The sequence below is a fragment of the Aulostomus chinensis genome, chromosome 6 (assembly GCF_037954235.1).
Source record: "Aulostomus chinensis isolate RoL2024-O1b breed Wild chromosome 6, RoL_Achi_v1.0, whole genome shotgun sequence".
NCBI classification, from domain to species: Eukaryota; Metazoa; Chordata; class Actinopteri; order Syngnathiformes; family Aulostomidae; genus Aulostomus; species Aulostomus chinensis.
This window is the reverse complement of record NC_141325.1, coordinates 6,747,620-6,769,057: the sequence shown is the minus strand read 5'-3', so window position 1 is coordinate 6,769,057 and position 21,438 is coordinate 6,747,620. Positions and strand designations below refer to the sequence as shown.

The window sequence follows — 21,438 nt, the reverse complement described above, 5'->3', positions numbered from 1 at the left end:
ACCCTGTTACACAGAGTGTAGAATATTAAAGAAAATATGTTTTTTTTTTGTAATATGCTGACAGTGTGAAGCTGTTTTTCTCCACTTCAGAGACCATGCAGGAAACAAACATGTTTACAATGTACATTCAGGCTTTAGGTTATCTGATCAAATGGAGATTTCTGAGTCTTTCCTCCTCCTCCTCCTCCTCCTCCTCCTCCTCCAGTCCTTCTTTTTCTAAAATGCTAACTCCAAAGAACTGAGAATGAATGTGATGATCGCCTATTTAGTATCTCTAAAGCATTAGTTTTCCATCGCATTCCTTGGTCTGCAGTCCTTCGAATCCTGTTATGTCGGAGTTAAGAGACGTCTCCCCTCCTCTCACTCCTGCTGCACTCATTCTCACTGACTCTGAATTTCATTTGCAGGCAATATTGCAGCACAAGATATCGACAGGGCACACGAACACGTTTGTGCTGTGCGGTGCAGTAGCGCAGAAGGATACTGTACAGATGGGGAAAACAGGGTTAGAATGACAGACGGGAGGAAGAATATTGCTCTACGAGCAGCTACAGAGGAGTTTTTGGGGAGCATTTAAATATTAAGTGCATTTAGCAATAATTATGATTATATTCTGTCTCTGAACAGCAGTCAGTATGGGAAGCGGAGTCATGCAGCGCACCACATGCTGCTCAAATGCTGGTCTTTAAACCATAACAATTAAAGTAATGCAGGGGACTAGGCCCCATTTAGCTATTAACAGAGGCTCAGAGGGGTAATGGCACAGCGCAGATGGCAATAGGATTGTTTGTTAAAGGTACAGCAGAGCTTGTGTAGCTGGGCTAAACAGGCGAACAGTGTTTTAATGAGATGGAAGAAGCAGCCAGAGGTTCACTGATGCCCAACCCCCACACACTTGTGAAAACTGCGGAGAGACGCCTGCCACTGCATTCACAGGCCACTAGAAGGGGATGTGTGTCTTTATAAATAAATAAAGATTCTGCCCTAGTTTGGACTCCTCTTGTGCTCGGCTACTACACCGTGTAGCCTCCAGATCAAGACTGTCTTTCGTTTTTGACACTCCCGTCGTCAAGAGCTTGTTTCCAAAATGATTTTGCAATGGATGAAGTAAAGTTACTTTTTTTTTTCAAATTGCCGTAATCGAAACTAACTTTGTGTATTTTCTTTTTGTCTTTCTTTTCCAGCAAAGTATATCGGCTGCTACATTGATGACACACATAAAAGAGCACTGAGAGGAGTTTCGTTTTTTGACTACAAAAAAATGACTGTATTCCGTTGCCAGGACAACTGTGCAGAAAGGTATGGCAGCAGCAAAGAGCATAAAAAAAAAAACCGCTCAGCCATTAGACATACCTTGTTTTTCTCTCTATCAGGCTGATATATGACACGAAAGTACAGAGAGGATGTTTCGTAGGTGCTCCCTCATTACCGGTGACTGGGTCAGCTTGAACACAAATAAAAGGCCACAAATGTTCTAAAATACACTAAAGTATAAGAGCATCTTCTTTCACGTACTTGGTGTGCTTGTTTGTCTCCTTAGAACTTTTGAGGAGAATGTTATTCTTGCAGGCCATGCATACTAAAAGTAGTCACAGTAAAGTGGCTTTATGTAATTTGTTCCCTTATTTTGGTTAAGTAGTGGCAGTGCATGACCCTTCACAGTAATGTTATTGTTCTCGTCGATAACAGCATTTGTTTTGGTCATCGTTAGTTTAATCCTCATAAGTGGCTAATTGTGCATTAGTGAGCAATAATTAATCGACTCGTGGGATCAAATTACATCTTGTGGGCATTGATTAATCAAAGCATGGAGAGTCTTGTGGCCACAAATTGATGAAAATGCAGGAACAATTTATAAATTATGGTAAAAAATACATTTGGTTTTCTCTCTCTTTGGCTACTCAAGCATTTTTGCTTCCATAACTCTTGGAGGGAAATATGTTAATGTCACCGTCTCATTAATCAGTTTTAACTGGTGCATACATAGGTAATGCAGCCAAATATTTAGTGCTAATTTATTTATCAGCGTGAAATCTAATTTGTTTCTCTGCTCGTCGGTCAAAGTTACAGCGGCTCTATCTGAGAGCTCTGCTGCGCTCCTCCATTCCCTTCTCTCCTTCCTTTCTCGGCTACCTCTCCCTCTTTCTCTCACCTCGTTTTTCTCCCTGAGGAATACCGGCGACGGCTCTATCGAATGCATTGAATTACACCCATCACTGATTCATAGTGCGGAGAATAGAAGCAGAGAGGTGCTTGTTTCTAGCTCCTTTCTCCTCCACGCTTTCTTCTTGCAGCTTGCCCGCCTCCTTCTCCAGAGCAGCGGGTTGAACAAAAAAGACAAACAAATGAGGGGCAACAGCACACAGAAGCATGCAGAGGTTTAGGTTTTGATTGACAGCCCTGGGGATTTGTCCTGTGCGAAGGGTGTGTGAGACGTCTAATTGCATCCGAAATGCCTCTTGGGTGTCAGTTCCTCCATGAAGGAACAGAAGGTGGTCCGTGGGAGAAAAGCTTTGTGCCTTACATTTCATTTTAAGGAGACTTGCAGTCATTTATAATTGGCTTTGCCTCGAAATCTATCAGCACGTGTAACTCATCTCATCACGGTCACCAAAGAGAAAATGTTTGGAGGTGGTCTCATCTTCAACCTAACACACAGTGCATCATCTGCTTGTTTTCATTGACTCAGCTGATCCAGTTGCACTGAATAAAAATCTGCATCGGCTGTGAAAGATCAAGACACATAATGAATGCACGGATCATTAACTCCGGTCTCCCTGTCTCCACTAATGATGCTAATCTCCTTTTCCTCGTCTCTTTGTCCAGAGGTTACATGTACGCCGGTCTGGAGTTTGGAGCCGAGTGTTACTGTGGTCATAAGATCCAGGCGCCCAATGCTTCGGAAAGTGAATGCAACATGGAGTGTAAAGGAGAAAGGAGCAATCTGTGTGGAGGAGCCAACCGGCTGTCCATCTATAGGCTGGAGCTGAGCCAGGAGTCAGCACGCCGCTGTGAGTCCGACACTCAAAAAAACTCCCCCGGGCTTCAGAAGAACACACTTGCAGCCTCAAGGCTATCAAGTATCAGGAGAGCAATGGCACAGGTCGAGATGTGAACCATGTCTTTCAATCATTTTGTCATGATGATACACTCTCCGTCAAGCCTCGCGTCTCCTTTACAGGGAGGGCTGTAGAATCTCGCTGAAAGCATTTGATATTGAATAATATGAAACGCTTAAAATGACATTCATTCACTGAGAGAGACCTGATCTAACGTCACTTTTCACAAAGCTGCTGTTTGTTTCCGAGACGTAACAAGCTTGGCTGTTTTGATGAAAAATATTTGTGTTATTTTGTGTTAATGTCACAGTTGGGAGCGGGCTGCTCGCTCGTGTTTACCTCTCTCCCGAGAGAGCTGCACCACCTACTTCTCCCAGCCTGCCGTGGTCTGCATCCTAAACGCTCGCTGCCTGCTGCTGGAAAACTAAAGAGAAGGAAGGAAAGGCTGATTATCAAACATAGGGAGGGGACCTCATTTCCTGTTTCATAGTGCGAGGTGCATGTGTGGGAGCAGTTTGTTTAAAATTGCTGCAAGATATTGTGTGTTTCTTTGTTCGCTGGTGACATTCAAGAAAGTCCCAGTCACAAGGTGAGGCAACCTTCGCTTTCAGGATCTTCAATGTTTTTCCTTTCACTATTTTATTCTCTCATGTTCCCACCACTCCTGAGAAATAGGAAGCGTGCTCAGATGGAGACAGGCCAGCAGGTATCAGAGACAGAAACAGGAAAAAAAATGAAAAAGAAAAAAGAACAGAACAGACTAACTGGCGAGACACAAAGGAGGAGACAAACCTGGCGAGTTGAACAGAGGAGCTGACAAAGACAGGAAGGAATTATGGGGCTAAAATTTAAGTGAACTATCACACAGCCAGAGACCCGTGCAGATGACCAGGTGTCCCACTTTATGTTGGACCGCGTCCCATTTTTATCCTTTGGCCCACATCCCACATACTGAGACAATGGCTGTGTCCAGAGTCACTCAGGATACGGTCCACTACATGGTGAGCTCGCTGTTTAGCGGTGGTGTCAGGATTTATGGAGAGTTATTAAACTTATGCATCGGCTGGCAGGCAAATGGCAGACGGAGGGAGGAGAGCAGGCCCCGGCAGACACGCTTGAAAGTGTTGTTTACATCTGGCAGATTAGCTCCTTATATAATCCTGAAAATCCCTCAATAGCGAGGCAGGAAGAGCCATTTTGGAGACTGCCACTATCCCGCTTCTTTCTTGACCACTGTCTTTGCTGCCTATACAACACCGGAGCTGGAGTTTGGGAATCATCACAACATCAGCCTGCTATTTGAGTTCTTGATGATGGATGTGAGATGTGGAAACTGACGAGTGTGTGAAGCTGCTGGAAGGCAGGTTATTTTGATGTCATGCAACCGAAAATTAAAACACAAGTGAAGACAAGAAATGGACTGGAAGTAAAACACAAAAGGATGCAAGGGGCACGGGATTTTAAGGAAATGAAGACAGCGTTCAGAAATTCTTAAATTCAAATTGAAAATCAACAGCCCAAACAGGACCATGCCAGAGACAGTATAGCATTTGATAGTTAGAATACATATTCCTATTTTCATTTCTGCTTTTTCTCCGTTGTCCCTGACTGCTGAATAAGCTCTACGTCTTTAGATTTTTGCCTGTGTCCCCTGATCTCCGTCATGTGAGCGACATCAGGAAGGAAATGTGCCAAGGTGGTGGTTTTGGAGTTTGTAAACACACTGTGTTGTGTTTTTGCTTGTTGGCTGTGAAAATCTGCTGTTGATATTACTTTGTTGTTGTTTTTTTTTAACCTCTGCGCATCTATGTGATGAAAAAAGTTTATTTACATTTCATCATCTGCATCTCTCAAGACCTTCATGAATTCTTTGGATGGTCATCGAAGAATCTATAAAAAAAAACAACTCTAAAACTCTTGCAACATGAAGTTCTTTGACTGACGCTTCTTTGCATGAGGTCTTGATCGCGGTCAACCCTTCTGCCTCCGCACCTTGGCAGTTGGTAAAAGAGTTGTGCCGGAAACCTCCACTTTGCTCCCCAAGTTCAGAACAGATCAGGGTTACTGGAGGGGAAATGTGCAGAAACAAGCAACTTTTTTGTCAGAGAAAAAGGTTGATAAATAAAACATCAAATAAACAAGCGCATGTGAACTGAAATAGTTGCTCCCTGCTTTAAAGCAGACGGTATTTCTGCAGGGATGTTTGAGCGAGCTAGCTAGCTGTCTTCATCATGGTGTCTGTCACTGTAAAAGCTTTAAATTATTCGCTTTCCTTCCTCTGTTATTAATGCTGAACAGCTTGTTGACAGTGCAGACAGATTCATATTTATATCAGTGCTGTTGACATGAGGACAGGCTGGAATGAATGAAAGATGGATGTTTATGTTTTTCTTCAGCAGCGTATGAATCTGTGTCCTCCAGTGCTAATGAAGTGATGCAGCTCACTGTGTTTAACACTTGATGGCTTGACATGAACGACAGGCTGTTATTTCAATAATTTAGCAGCCAAACTCAACCAAATAGGAACCAACAGGAATGAAATTTCACTTGTAGTGGAAGAGAGAAGCAGCTCTTCTCTGCCACTGTTATTTATGGTCCAACCATCAGATCAGAGAAAGGACGTGGGGTGAAAGGTCATCAACACACTGCAGGGATGTGAGTGGGAGTGCAGAGGAGCAGGTCAGGGCCTCAATAGGCTGGAGGGGGGTCCCAGTGGGCTCTCTTCATCAGGGGTCAGTGGATAGAGGCCAGACTGACGGCAGCTGTGTTCAGTGACCATAAAACCAGAGTGTATCGTGTGTGTTTTTTTTTTCCTTGCTTGTCAGAAACATTCTGGATTGTCTGTCTATTTCAGATGGCAGCGCTATTTTCAAGGGGTGTTTCCACAGGCCAGACAATGTCACTTTGGCACTTCCTTTCAGCGCCATCATCCAAAACATGTCCGTGGACAAGTGTGTGGACATGTGCACGGCGAGGGTAAGGGGGCGTGCTGGTTGCATGTGTTTTAATGCATCTGTTGCGCATCAAAGTGTGTCCTGAGTGTGTAATGGCGGATGTATTTCAGGAGAAATCCCTCGCTGTCCTGGCTGGAATTCAATGCCACTGTGGCTTCCCAACTCCACTCTTCTCCCTTCATGAGCTGGAGGATGAGGGCTTGTGTCTCCACCGTTGCCATGGCGAGGAGTTTGAGAGTTGTGGGAACGACGAGTACTTTGTTGTGTACCAGACGCAGGTTCAAGGTGAGGTTTGGTGGCTTGCAGCGGTATAGCAAGGGCACGTTTGAACAAAAGGATTAAACCAAAGACATGAATGAAGATGAACAGCACTGCAGCCGCTGAGTGCTAAGTAGCTAATGAATGATTTAAGGAGGTAATAGTTTTGCCTCCTGACATTTAGATTTAGAGGATTTATAATGTTTTAATTGTGTATCAGACCAGGATTTTTGAATCCTCTTCATGTCATTCAAAAGACAAAAATGTATTTTTCCTGCATTCATTTTCACTTCTTCTTTCCAAAGAAATAAGTTGACATAAAAAAAAATCTTTATGTTTTTTCAACTAAATTCACCAACAAGAGGATGTTGGGATGACTCAGCCAAGCCGCCCACAACGACAACAACAAAAAAAAAAACATGTCTGTTAGTCATTGTTTGACCTTTCTTTGGGGTCTTCCTCTTCCTCTTTACCATCAACTTTGAATATTTCAACACTTCATCAACTTGATGAACTTCACAAATCTAATGGGATCATAGTTCACTTTGCAGACACAAAATCAATTACTGTCGTCTGCTGTTTCTTGTTTTTTGTTTTTATTTGGCATCAGATAATCGCTGCATGGACCGTCACTTCCTCCCTACACACGCAAAGCAGCTGGTCGCCCTTGCTAGTTTCCCCGGCGCCGGCAACACCTGGGCCCGCCACCTGATTGAGCTCGCCACTGGCTTCTACACTGGCAGCTATTACTTTGACGGCTCGCTTTACAATAAAGGTCAGTCTTCGACATGTATCTGGAGACATCGCCTTCATTCTTCTTCTTAACTCCTCTGCCGATAAACGCACTTGTTGTCATTGTGTCACAGGATTTAAAGGGGAGCGAGACCACTGGCGGAGTGGGAGGACCATCTGTATCAAGACGCACGAGAGTGGCAAGAAGGAGATTGAAGCGTTTGACTCGGGTATCCTCATGATCCGTAACCCCTACAAGGCTCTCATGGCAGAATTTAATCGCAAATATGGCGGACATATTGGATTTGCCTCCCAGGCCCACTGGAGAGGAAAAGGTGAGCCGCGTCCCCCCGTTCATCATTCACAGAGGGACCCCCTGAACGCCACCTAAAAAACACCTCCTCTAATTGATGTTAATAAAATAAAAGGTCAATTCAACCCCATCACTTGAAGCAGGAACTGAAGCTCGTTTCTGAGGGGGGGGGGGAGGGGAGAGATAGAGCCTTGCTGACGAGAATAATCTTGGGGTAAAATAATGATGTGCAAATCCAAATTATGTGATTAAAAAGCAAAAAAAAAAAAAAAAAAATTCTGAGATTAAAAAATGATTACAAGATCGGCTTGTTGAGATGATGATGGAAAAGCCATACTTAAGACATCAAGTCACAGTCATAGAACACAAATATCAACATTGTTGGCTTAAAAGTCATAATTATAAGATAGAGACAATTAATATTATCACGATTATGACTAACCATCAAAGTATTTTTTATCAGCAAAATTGTTTTGTTTTTTTCCCTTTCGATGCCATTATTTTAACTTTGTCCTATTTTTAATGTTTTATCTGATGATCTGTGATTGGAGAAACAGTCTGTAACTGCTGTAGACTGATAAGAATAATAGAGGAAATGAGCGCTGAATCGAGGGCTGCCAGGTTTGACCGTGTTAACCTCATTCTATGAGGCTGAGCACATATTTTTCAACATAAAGGGCTTTTTTTTCCCAACATCTGCCACAGTCTGTTTTTAGAAATGAGAAATGAGACTATTGAGCAGCGGACTGCGGCTTTCGTCACTCAGTCAGCTCGGTCGGATCATGAGATGTGTCACCGCTTAGAACCAGCATGTTCCCCCGGGTGCTGGTGCCACACTCAATTACACAATGAATGTGCACATTTCTGCTGTGCATGTGATACAAGTCAACACTTTCACAGAGAATCCTGATCATTAAAGACTTTTGGAAGCTTCCAGCACATGGGAACGGCTGTCTTCTCCTATGTTATGCCGTATTTGTGACTCAGTATATATACTTTATGTCAGTGTCATTCACAATCAGCCAGTCAATCATTTATTCATTTTACTGTGTCAGCCTAAAGACAAAAATAGGTTTCAGTAAGACCTAATAGTTCTTTGCCTAACTCTAATAAAGTGAAACATTTAAGTCTTTTTCCGTGCACATAAGAGCAGATTTTATGCCCCTTGCAAAAATATCTTTATGCCTATCCCCTGTCGCTCAGTTAATTCACTCAAGTATATCTTTGTAACTATGGCAACTGGTTTTGTCTGCTCTGCGTATCATCTCTCTGACTTTTGTCTGAGCCCTAATCGATTTTCCAGAGGCTGCTGAGTTGCCGACCCAGCAGTTGTCTGTCTTTGTGAAAACATCAGCACATTTGGCCTGCCGTTTCGACTGAATGTTTATTCCCTCTGTAGTTGGGGAAATGATGCGGTGACATTAGTGAGAGAAAAGCTTTTTGACAGCTGCCACTTCCAATACGGAGAGGAGCTGCCGTTGGAGCGGCGGCGTGACTTTGTGTACTAGAGCCACGTGCATAATTTGATTCACTCACCTCTGCAGAGGGAGGATGCAGGGCTGCGACCATGTTACACACACTGGTGCCTTCCAGCGCCGCCCCGACTCCAGGGCAACAGCAACTTAGTTTGGAGGCCACGTCAGTCCGTTTTGTTTTTTTTTCCCACTTTTGTTGACTTGATCGTAGCAGAGGTTTGACTTCCGAAGGCAAAGCAAACATCTTCATCTACGCGGCACTTTAGTCTGAGGAGTTCAGTTCATTTCTACACGCGCACAAACTAGCTTCTTCTTCTTTTTTTTTTATTACAAGCAAAAGACAAAAAGTTTTCCCATTGTATTAATTTCAATCACCTGCCAATGAAACAAGAACAGTCTACTTTTAGAAATACCTAAAATAAGATATTTTGTGCAATTAATTGCTTCAGTTATTTTGCCAACTATGATAACAAAAGCAAAAGTATCTTTATGTCACGCATGTTTCCATCCTGTTTCCCTAAAAATGAAGTCCTTTTACCCGACTGAAATGCTACAGTGCATCTTCAGACATGAGTTGAACCGCAATGAGACGTCTCTCTGGCAAGATTTTGACTGTTTGCATTGAAAACAGGATGTTCTCGATGGGGAGACCTCACTGCAAACTCAGCAGGTTCTAAACTTTGACAACATAAAGACGCATGCTCCTGCAGCACAGCTCCAGCGTGCAGCAGCTGCCGCCGCTGCTGCACTAATAGACCAGCAGCTGAGCTCTGTGGTTTCTTAGATGATGAAGAAGGAATGTAAACTGACATGACTTAATTTGGCTGTTTCCTGACCACCCAAATGATTACATCAGGTTGGTTATCACTTCCCCGTGTTTTTCCAACTGTCCTGCCCTGCCATTTTTCGTGTATGTAGCGTAGATTTTGTCGGCCTCTTTCTCATTGGCTGTGCTTCAGTGTGTCACTCTTTACGTGGGAAGACTTCCCTCACAGCAGTTTACATGTTGCTCCATTTTGTTCTTGTTTCCTCTCCATTTCGCCTTCTTTCTATTCCATCTGTATTTCCATCTCAATAGACATATTGAATATGATTAATTTTGAGACGACATTAAAGGGTGAACGACTCAAAACAAGCACTTTAATAATGAACCCTTTGTCAGATAACGGTGTTCCTCCCCCTCGTTTGCTGTTCTTGCTCTTTATTTGTTTCACTTTTGTCTGTTTAAAGCCCTTTTAAATGGGCTTCCACTCACATTTATCTTTCTGTTTCCTTGTTTGTTTCCCAGAGTGGCCTGAGTTTGTGAAGAACTACGCTCCTTGGTGGGCGTCGCACACGTTGGACTGGCTCCATTATGGCAAGAACGTCCATGTGGTCCACTTTGAGGATCTAAAGAGGGACCTGTTCTCCCAACTCAAGGGCATGGTCCAGTTTTTGGGTTTGAAGGTTTCTGAAGACCGCTTACTATGTGTCGAAGGCCAGAAGGACGGCAACTTTAAGCGATCGGGGCTACGTAAACTAGAATATGACCCTTACACTCCTGAGATGCGAGCAAACATCAATGAACTAATCAGAACAGTCGACGCTGTCTTGAAGAAAAGGAAAATGTCCGGAGTTCCGGGTGAATACATGCCAAGATGATATATGAGAACCCCATTGGACAGGACTGATCTGTGAAAGGAGACTGCCCCATAATTAGGATTTTACAGCCTAATTCATGTTTTCCAGATTGGTTAAAGCTAAAGAGAATACAAATCAGACTCTTTTCCTTCCTGTATTATTTTTTTATGCAACCTTTTTCATTGTCAACTGAATAACAAGAGCTTCATGCATTTAAAGAAGAGACACTGTCTTATTGTTTGGCGCAACGAAACGCACCTCTTGCTTTGTGCACGTGCTGTGACGGCCGGCGCACTTGCCTTAACACGAAGAAGATACAATAACTGTGACTGCAGAGGGATGCATCTGACTGCGCTGGGTCACGCGTTTTTATTCAAGAGATTTAACACCACACATTGAAGTGTGTTATATGAGCTTTTCTGTTGAAAAATAGAAATAACACGACAACAACAACAACAAAATCCAAACATGACATTTTTCTGCTGCTATCACAATTACAGAACAATTTTTTATAAGACCTTCGCAACAAAAAAATTTTGAGTCCTTTGTCAGAGGGAAAAATGCAATGTGCAAGTTTTTGCTACCTTATGAAAATACTGTGTTTCCTCATCTTTTTAAGTTATTCAACTTACACTTCATGAGAGGAGTTTTTATTTTTTTTATGATTAAGAGGTAAAGGACTCAGTTCTCAGCGCCTTGTGTTCAAGACGATGATTAATCCCTCTTGAAGGCACTGAATCACAGAGAGAAGAGGATTTATCCTGACAGCATTTATTTATCTCTGCTGTGCAGTGCACATGTTAGCTAATTTGGTTGTAAATATGTTTTCTTGACACTGGACTCCATGCAGAAATCCAAAAAGCACTCTGCCGTGCAACACTTGCCCCAAAGATGAATGAGAACTTAGATTGCACTCTAATGCGCGTTTTGATGAGATGATACCTTTGGTAGTAATCACTTTAGATTGATTTTATGACCGTTAATCACTGATGGCGATTTTTTTTTTCCCTTTTTGAGCGAAATTAAACAGTTAAAACTGGTGATATTAAAAAAAAAACAACAACAAAACAAAACGACAAACCTTAACAAAAGTGTATGAAATTCTGCTCCGATTTTATAAACCAGCACGTCTTGTAATGGTACGCCATATGCTTAAAATAAACAAGTCTATTAATAAATAAGGACATTAATATATAAACAAATATTAACACTGGTGACTGAGAGCCAGGAGACATTAACTGGCTTCCGTTTTCTGTATAATATCTCAACGTATATATATATATATACATACATATATATATATATATAATATATATAAAAATATATAGATAAAAAATATATTTTTATAATGTGTGCTGACACATCAAAAATATTTCTACTGCAAGAATTAAATGGGAGAAGTCGTTTCTATTTTTAACACATGCTTTAAACTTTATCGGCTCTTGCTTTCATTGACAAGCAGGCGACTTGAACATTGGTGTCACAGCTGAATGTACTGTTTATGGAATGAATGTACTGTGATACGGCCCAATAAATCAATTAGCGAATCGAAATGATGCATTGTGGTCTGTAGTTTTTACAAACTCTTTCGGAGGAAAATGGCGAAAATGCGATCATCAGGACGCCTTGCTGACCCGAGGGATTTAAAGGCCTTGACTCAACTGCAGTAACATTTAAATGAGGGAACCTACAAATGTAAAGGAACTTACTACGATGGGTTCGTGCGTCAGTTCTACAGTCTGCTTCCCGGTCTGGCTCCTATGCTTTGAGTGTGACCTCTACTGCTGACTAAAATTACAGAATATTTATGTTTCTGCTTATTTCCTGTTTGTTAGTCGTGTCCTCTGAGTGTCTGATCATTATTCAAATGTGATGCAAATCCTCTCACTAGTTTCCTTCAAGCTGTATTCTGCTTAAAGCAGGAAGCTGGGTGAAATTTTAGTGAAATCCCGTCCAATCCGGAGATGTCTCTCTTTGAACATGACCAGCCTGCCTGACTCAGCTGATCGCTATCGGCGTCTGAGTCCTGCTTCCACGTCGCCTTTTCTAACTCTGAACTGTGTTTTTTTTTCCTGCTGCTCTTTTGCCAAAAAAGAAACCGGTCTGAATGAAAACAGTACAGTTTGGAGCTTTAATCTGTGGATAACTCTCTGGCGTTTGTCACTACAAATGTGTCTGCTCTGACATCAACCGTGGTGCGGTCGTTCACTAAAACACCATTAAGTGCAGCGTCAACCATCATTCATGTGGCCTCTGCAGGCTGGGTCTTCCCCTGACTCTCCACTGTTTCAACATCTAAAAAGCACCGTTTTCTCTCACACTTATTTTAATTCCTTTAACACGAAGGAAGTGACTGCAAACATCTTGTTTTGTGGACTTGAAACTTTCAGGGGATTAATCCTGGAATTTTTTTTTTTTTTTTTTTGTCAGTCACAATATGAGCTCAGGTTTAATTGTTTTCAACAAATCTGGCATGTTGTGACTGACTGTTGTGATGAGGTGATATCACAGCGGCATAACGAGGATTCCTGCAAATGAGCTATCACTGAAATATGCATGTCCTCTTTCTCTTTTCTCCTATCCAGCTGAAGTCTTCTAACAAAGTGACAAATCGGAACAAATGCTCTCATACTGAGACATCAAGAGCTGGCCGGTCACACAACAACACACTTTGTTTCAGCTTTCATGAAAACAGGTTAATTCAACAAGCTGTTTTCAGCTGGTAATAACACACTGTGTGTGTTGTAATTGTGCTGCAGAATGATTAATGGCCTTTGTGGTTGGAAAGATTTATTCACCTCATACAATAAACTCCCATCCAAAAGCAATTACCATTTACAGAGCGCGTTGGTTACTCATTTTCATTCTGGAAAGCAGCAGAAAGAGAACCGTCTGCCTTTGTGTGAGTCTACACCATGGAAATTTATATATGTACATCTCATTCATCTATTTATCATAATTCAGTGGAATACAGAAATGCTGCAACACATAAACAGTAGCATATCATGACAGTAATTAAAACCAGGGGTTATCTGCGTTTGGGTGAAGAGAAATTCAAGGTTTTATTCGCACTAAAATAGAAATACCATGAATGAGTCCCTGTGTCTTAATCAGATCGTCCTCCTTTATCCGCTGTTATTTTAAGTAGTTAGGTCCTGCGCGGATCTGCCATCAGGTTTCCTAGCGATATCAAATGTTACAGAAAAAAAAGACACAAAACCCTTGTACGACAAATAATTATTTACATGAATAATTCCGCTGCTAAAAGCCCGGAGCCTTTTCTGCCAAGTGTGAACAATATAACAATACTTGTAACCCACAATTGAGCATGTGAGAGCCCTGTAGGACTCTCACATTTTCATGTAATATTACATCCTGCCGCCACCACTTGTTAAGAATACGGCTCACACACTGTTTCAGCGAAAAGGATCCCTGGAGTGTTGTTATTAGAGAAAAGAGAAGTGGCTAAATATACTGATAATTTAGACAGAAAGCATTAACAATCAACAAATACAGTTCCTCAGTGTCTCGCTGTTAAAACAGCCCACAAATTTCACCCATGCTGAACTATAACAAGAGCTGAATTCACATAATGATGGTGGATTCTACAGATTTCTGCATTCTTGCAAATTTCAATGTACAGAAACAAAAACAAATACAAAAAAACACGACAATATATGTTTGCGAGCTGAAATTGTCGGCCGATTTTTCTATCGTCAACTTTTAGGTGAGCAAAATCATATTTCATGCCTCATTTTACAGTGATACATCACCCAAAAAGTGTATGCTGCTTTCAATTAGGTGTCCTGAGCTAACGAGGAGATTTTATTTTCACCGCTGCCTTTCTTCTTTTGGACTCCATAGGCAAATGTGACTAACAACTAACAAGAGCAAAACCAAAATGTGTCCAAAAATGTATCTTTAAGCTCTCAAACTCATCAAATACGCCATGTTGTCTTCTCCCGGTTTTATGCACTAGAAGAAGTTGTGGATTACACCGGATGATCCACTCCAGACTTTGTAAACAGATTTTTTTTTTAATAGTTTTTTTATGCAGTTGTTAGCAGTTAATGTCCAATAGTGTCCAGCTAAACACACGTGGCTGGATTGTTCTGATTTCTGGAGTCGCAAAGAAGAAAGGAAAGAGGGGGAAAACATCTTGTGAGCCCCAGACAACAACTTGTGCTTTCTGAAATGCAAAATAAACTTTTGGGTGCGGTATTGCTTTAACCACATAACAATATTTATTCACTGAGTTGGGGGGGGTGTCCTCTAGATGTGTGTGGATGCTCTGGCATTCATTGAGCTGGACCTGGAAAGGTATCGGCTTGTGGTGCGAGCGTCATCTCCCATTGCGTTCTCCATCTTTGACAGCAGTGAACTCTTCAGCTTCTGCTTGAAGTCATTCCCCATGAAAACGTACAACACGGGGTTGAGGAAGCTGTTTGCTGTGGCTAAAGATGTGCCGACTTTCAGGCCTGTGATTAAGAGGTTGAGATCATAGTGCTGGTGGTTCAGCTCGAGCAAGACGAACACGTGGTAGGGCAGCCAGCAGACGAAGAAAGCAGCGACGAGTGCAGTCATGACTTTGAAAGGTTTGGAGGATTTTGCCATCCGGTTGGTTCGAAGTTTGAGGATGATGATGGTGTAGCAGATGATGATGATGAAAAAGGGGATAATAAACCCTGTAATGAAGCGACTCAGTGCAATTATCTTGTGACCGTGTTGGAATGATGTGTAGTTGTTAGAGCAAATGGTCCGACCCATACTGTTGCTAACTTCCCGAAAGATCAGAGAAGGAGCACTGAGCGTGATGGAGAGAACCCACGCTAGGACAACAATGACAGATGCCTTATTTACCGTGCGGTGGTTCTGGGCCCAGACAGGAAACACCACCAACACACAGCGATCAACACTGATGATGACCAGGAGGAAGATGCTGCTGAACATGTTGAGGAACATAAACGAAGAGGCGAACTTGCACATGATGCGTCCGAAGATCCACTCTTCCATGACCATGTTGGTGATGCTGAACGGGAGGAAGGCGCAAAAGACAAAGTCGGAGATGGCGAGGCTCAGGTACCAGGTGGTGTTGACGGTCCTCCTCATTTTGAAACCAGAAATCCAGATGACCAAAGCATTTCCGCAGAAACCCAGCAGAAAAATAAAGATGCTGGCCACCAGCAAAGACACACACATGACCTCATTCAAGCACGTCCCTTTGTGTTGAAAAACCAACTCCTCATGCGGAGTGAAGTTGCCCTCGTAACTGTAGTTGTATTGGTAGTTGTAGCTGTCCACATCGTACAGGACATCTTCCATTTCTACGCAACAAGCTTGAATTTCTGTGGAGGAAATCATGGTAAAATGAACTTGTACAGCAAGATCTGGTAAGACGTCAAATATTGTTAACTTGTATAATCTTTGAATGCTCAAACCTGCTGAGGATGCTGACTTGACGCTGTCCAGAGACGAGTGTCATTAACAAAACTGAGCTGTTTCCTCTGCATGTGCAAGAAAAGACAAGTCATCAGCTGACGGGGCGGTTTCTCAACACTACACTGTCTTTCATACTTTCAGTACTGCATTTGGACATCAATAGATTTTCAAGATCTTATTTATTTTAGAGTAGAAATACACAAAGATCATAAAGGAAGTTATACTACACTTCCTGTTCAGTCGCCAATAATCGCAATTAAAATGATCAAGCCAAAGCTAAAATGATGAAGTGGCCAAGTTTGTCCAGTATCTCTCTCACTGAAATAGTATTTTCATACTTATCTATTGCTTTGTAAGTTTTATGAGGCACTTTGGGCGTTCTTGTGCATGAAAAGTCTTACTTAGTTTTAAAATAGTCTTACTTTTATTGCTCTCCTCTTCTACTTGTGCAAAAAGAACTATTTCCCACATACGTGCACTCCCCATGTTTGTGAAATGAATCTGCTGCTGGTGAAGTAGACGCTTCCCCTTTTTCTGTAAACATCATCAGCTGAATGTAGCTGTTAACAAGAGGAAGAAATGCAATTTTCAAAAGGTGATAAAGTATTGGGTCAGATAGTCTGAGGTCACGTACAGACTGATATTCATCTGATAGTCCGAGTACACATTTCGATGCAGATGTAACCAAAAAGGCAGAAATTAAATCAGCAGCTCCAGTTGTCACAGGTCGGAGAATTTCTGCCTGAATCACCGACTCTCTGCGCTCATCCTGCTTCATCCAGTCACGATGGTTCAGACAGATTCATCCGTCCATCCACTCCCGCTTCTCCTCATCGCAAGGAAGAACAGCAACAACAGCTGTGAAAAGAAGAAGCACAGATGGCAAGGTTCAGCAGTTTGAGGAGGTCATTGTAAGTGAAGAGGTTCGTGATGATGCTGAATCCATTTTGATCGCTCTTCTCCTCTCGTTAAACCTCAAAAGCTTTTAGCAGCCGAAGGATGAACATCAAACGATAAAATACTGAAAAAACACTGTGCCAGAAAATCTACAATCATAATAATGATAGCAAATTAAACTCAGTTAAATAATACAACTTACTATCCTTACCCTAAAATAAATGACATTTTAAGTTCATATTGATAATTCCCACAAGAGCTGACTTAATCTGCTCCACACAAACCAGACTAGAAACTGGTTCACTGGAGACAAAACTAGTAAATGCTGACTTTTGCGTTGAGGTGGGTGTTGGTTGAGTGAAGTTTTCAGAAAATGAATGGAAGTCTGTGTAAATATCCCAAAACAGACTTAAGTAACGTGTATTAATAAACAAACACAAGAATAGGTTGTCATTTGTCTCTAATTTGCAATTCCAATTCACATATTTTTTCCCCCCATCTCGTACGGCAGAACACTCAGAAAGAGAGAAAATAAACGGCGCAGCTAACTTAATAAGAGGCAGTTGTGTTGCCTGTGAAACAAACAAACAAAATACCTGAGGTTCCGCCTATTTTTAACACTCAGAATCCAGCGTTTCAGCTGGAGTGTGTGTGTGTGTGTGTGTGTGTGTGTGTGTGTGTGTGTGTGTGTGTGTGTGGTTGACTCAACCACAAATCAATGCGCCAGTCATGTAAATACGTTTATAACATAGAGCCGCACGTCTCGGGAGAGGATTTGAGGAAACGCGTCAGTTTGAAGTGTTGGTCTGTCCTCTTCCTCTCTGCTTGGTGCGTCAGTGGAGGGTTTCCAGCTCAGGATTGGACCACAGTGGTTGAAACATCACATTGTTTAGCATCATATGACTAAATCATGTTCTAACAACCACGTACACAAACATGTAGATAACTTCTTTCTTCGCAGTGCTGATGAATTCATTTTAAAAATCCACGGTGTGGAGACAGTGTTCGTTCCACCCACATGCATCTTAATTGTCTCTTGATTATTGTAATGAATGAACAATTTCACAATGTGTTCACGCAAATCTCGATCCACACGCAGCTGTCTAGTAAATTAGGAGATGTTTAATTGCATACAGCCATACATGCCTACCTGACCTAGTTAGATGCATTGCAGCAAATTCAGTTTCACTGCAGAGAGACCTGCTGGTGCACTGCAGATTAGATTTCCTAATGAAGACGGAGGTTATAAATAATCAAACTGACACCATAACCAGGTAGAGTCTTTGCCTGGGAAAACGCTCTGCAACTCCTCTGAGGGAATGTCAGCTCCTTTGTTATATTTGAGGAGATGCTTCACATTGTGATGACAAACAGGATTTAACTTTGGATTTTTCCTGTAAAGACATAAAAAGACAAAAAGTATGTAACTCAGACGATGTAGGTTCTGCATGTGATTTGAGGAGTCTCACATCTGAATTTGAGGCTTAGTGTTGCGGTGTTTCGTTTTGTTTTGGGGGGTTTTTTTTCGTGGAAATTCAGATAAGTTGATCTCCACTGTCATTATATTCCCATTAATTCTTGATCTGTCCTGGCTTCGTAGTGTATACAAAGAGCTTTTTGCACCAAAATATCTCCACAGACTGTATCACGTTGACAGTGTCAGAAAAATAAAGGATGATTTCCCACAAGACACAACTTCAGCTCTAGATCCTCCCGTGTCCCTTCACTCTGAGGATGAGAGACCTCATTTCTTCGTGCGGTTGAATAAACTACTCATCTTCATTTGTTTATTCGCAGAATTCCTGCAGAGATGTAGTGTAAAGTGAGAAGCAGCACAGTGGATTAAGCCTGTCAGTGTCACACTGGGCCACAAAGCTCAAGACGGATTTGAAATAAGCTGAACACAAAGATCATATTACATAGCTTTGTTTTTAGTGCTAATTCCAATTTCCTCACAGACAAGCTAAATATACCTCTTTAGAATCCAAACACAACAAGCTGAATTTCACATTTCCAGCTGCAAATAAACATTGATAAGTATTTGGTGTTGTTTCACTGCTTTCCTGTACTTTTAACACTAATATTTACTGCATTCTTTTGTCGTGTAATTGAAGCTACAGAAAAATTGTTTGTTGTTTTAGCTCAATATCATCTTTCCATTGTCACCCACTAACCTATCCCAGCTGTTACCAGGTGAGAGGCGGCGTACGGGTCGCCAGGCCATGGCAGGTCTACATATGGAGACAGACAACCGCTCACACTGATTTATGAGCAGTTTAGAATCTGCAGTTAACCTATGAAGCATGTTTCTGGCAGGAGAACCCACGCAGACACAGGGAGAACACGCACACTCCACACAGATCGGCTGGTGGATTTGAACCCAGAGCCTTTCTGCCATGAGGCAGCAGCACCAACCACTGCACCTAAATTCCCCTTTTTTTTATTATTAATTGCAATTTTTTTTATCTTTGTGATTAATTTCCGCTAGACATATATTTCTGCTGGAAACCCTTAATATCAGATTTACAATGATCACGGAGAAAATTTACACTTTAACTCATGAGTGTGTGAACTTGCATTGTCCATCACTGGACACTGGAGCTGCAACATTCAACCATGGAAACAAGAAGACAGACGCAATCTTGACATTTATTATTCATTTTAAATGCAATTAACATGATTTGTTGTATTTAAATCAAGTTTATCCACGTGCTCTGAATGGATCTTGCCCTGAGAGCCACATTTATTGACACTGAGCCTTTAAAAAGCGCCATCAAACAGTGCTTTAACTCCTGGTGCGCTGACTGGATGTCTGCTATGGATCCTCTCAGTCAGCCACCCTGAACACTTGACCATTTAACGTCTGGCTTATGGCTGCTAGACTGTTATAAAACAAGCGTTTCGCTCAACGACCCATTAGGGATTCAGATGAGCCAGTTTCACCATAAAGTATGATTCGATGTACTTCTACCTTCCAGTGGTCTGATTCTCCTATAATAAGATCCTTCCAGTTCAGTCGTAAGAGTCAAACAGCTTTAGATATTTTCAGGAAATGAAAGTGATTTCTTTCCATGTTTAGAACCCCTGACATCACAGCTGTTTCCATGGCGTCTCCATGGTCATGCAATAATACAATTGCTAATCTAGTTACTCAGCGGCACCAATTAATGTACACAGTTCCCAGATTGCACCAGTCATCTATCTTCGTACTTCAAAGAACGTCTCCCCAAGCTCGGCCTCAAAGTCACAGCCTATAATAAAGGAACTGCAGAACTGACTTCAGAAAAATGTGTCCTCATTTATGAAACTTTCCAATGTGAAAAACATCTGCAGGCCAATCAGCAACTGTTTTTTATTTTTTTTTTTTCTTCAAGCTTTCAGAGCTGCCATCTACTGGCTTTGTGATTATGCCTGCAATCAGGGTTTGTCCCCCTCCTCCCTCGCAGATGATTGAGGGTCTTCCGACATATCGCTTTCCCTCCTGCCAGCCCGAGTGCCGTTTGAATTGAATTTTAAAGCAACTTGAGCATTATCACTGCATTAATGTGTGCCGCTTGAAACCCATTTTATAGATTATAGAGGAGCGGAGATGCACCAGTCAACAGCATAAATCTGCTTACCTAAAATCCACCTCAACAATACAGATTAAAGTGGACTCAGGTTTGGCATCATCAAATCGGATATAGATCATTTGTTGAAGTCATCTGCAGAGCCAAGCGGCAGCATTCACCTCAGAAAGTGGTGTTGTAACTTCAGAGCTCTAATATTTGAAAGACTATTGCAGCCCGTCTGTGTTTCCTGGAGCATTGGCAGAGATACGCTTTACTCCCTTCATCGGCTGGAAAACGTATGAAACATTGATCACCGTCACTTTAACTTCATGTTACACTTTGAATCTACAGTCGGACTTTGAACACACACACACACACACACACACACACACACACACACACACACACACACACACACACACACACACACACCAGAAAGGTGTGATTTATCCTCACAGGCCATAACAGGAAGGGTTGGTTTAATCCTGCAGTGATATAAAGCAACATTTGTAGATATCAGACCAAGAATAAAGGCTCAGTCCTGCACGTTGATCAGGAGGTTACCTCTGTAAACATGCTTTCTTCATGAGGGACATGAGTGAAAGTGTACTCATGTACTGGTGAAATAAATCCGTACCAACGAACTGAAGGAAGCGGGAAGCCTCAGAGTAAGAGGTAAATGTGGTGTTTCATTAAGAAAAGCGATAAAAGACACTGAGGTAATTTACTGATGATTGACACCTCCTGTAACACTATCCCTCCTTCCTGCGCCATCATCAAGCACATCTCAAGATTTAATTGTTCGCTTTTATCATTTCCGTCATGTCAGTGAGGCAAGGTGTCTAATTTGAGCCCGTCACCAAGAGACAAACTACAGAAATACAGATTTTTGCCCGGTAGTTTCATGTCGGCACCGATCTGAGCTTCTTTTGAATGTTTTTTTTTTTTTTTTGGAAATGGTCTTTACATTGTGTGTGTTCTCGCTTGTTTAGTTTTTTTATTGTATTCTTTGTGTTTCTTGTGATTTGTGAAGCGCTTGAAAGTCTGAGATGAGAATGTGTTATAAATACATGTGCTTTGCCTCTCAGTGTGTCGACCTTTGTGTTCATAAGCTTTACGTAAGTTCCCTTAGTCACCTGT

At 41.8% G+C, this 21,438-nt stretch overlaps 2 protein-coding genes across 3 annotated transcripts in view; one reads left to right on the top strand and one right to left on the bottom strand.

Annotated features, from left to right (window-relative positions):
- wscd2 (WSC domain sialate O sulfotransferase 2) overlaps positions 1-11,954 on the top strand; it is a 36,545-nt gene extending 24,591 nt beyond the window's left edge. For both annotated transcript variants that reach the window (XM_086206123.1, XM_086206124.1), the window contains 7 exons: positions 1,185-1,299; positions 2,827-3,011; positions 5,914-6,035; positions 6,124-6,298; positions 6,882-7,046; positions 7,138-7,338; positions 10,080-11,954. In XM_086206123.1, coding sequence (XP_086062249.1) covers positions 1,185-1,299; positions 2,827-3,011; positions 5,914-6,035; positions 6,124-6,298; positions 6,882-7,046; positions 7,138-7,338; positions 10,080-10,432 — 1,316 coding nt within the window. In that variant the 3' untranslated portion in view covers positions 10,433-11,954. The remainder of the gene's footprint in view (positions 1-1,184; positions 1,300-2,826; positions 3,012-5,913; positions 6,036-6,123; positions 6,299-6,881; positions 7,047-7,137; positions 7,339-10,079) is intronic.
- A 1,230-nt stretch (positions 11,955-13,184) lies between these two features.
- Positions 13,185-16,329, bottom strand: cmklr1 (chemokine-like receptor 1). Its single transcript, XM_086206125.1, has 3 exons — positions 16,273-16,329; positions 15,850-15,915; positions 13,185-15,756 (listed from the first exon to the last, which is right to left on the bottom strand). Exon 3 carries the CDS (start codon positions 15,731-15,733, stop codon positions 14,684-14,686), a length of 1,050 nt encoding a protein of 349 aa, XP_086062251.1. The 5' UTR covers positions 15,734-15,756; positions 15,850-15,915; positions 16,273-16,329; the 3' UTR covers positions 13,185-14,683.
- Positions 16,330-21,438: the final 5,109 nt, after the last annotated feature.

Excerpts from the sequence above, each read along its gene's own strand:
- cmklr1 (XM_086206125.1), bottom strand. The coding sequence starts at position 15,733 with ATGGAAGATGTCCTGTACGATGTGGACAGCTACAACTACCAATACAAC.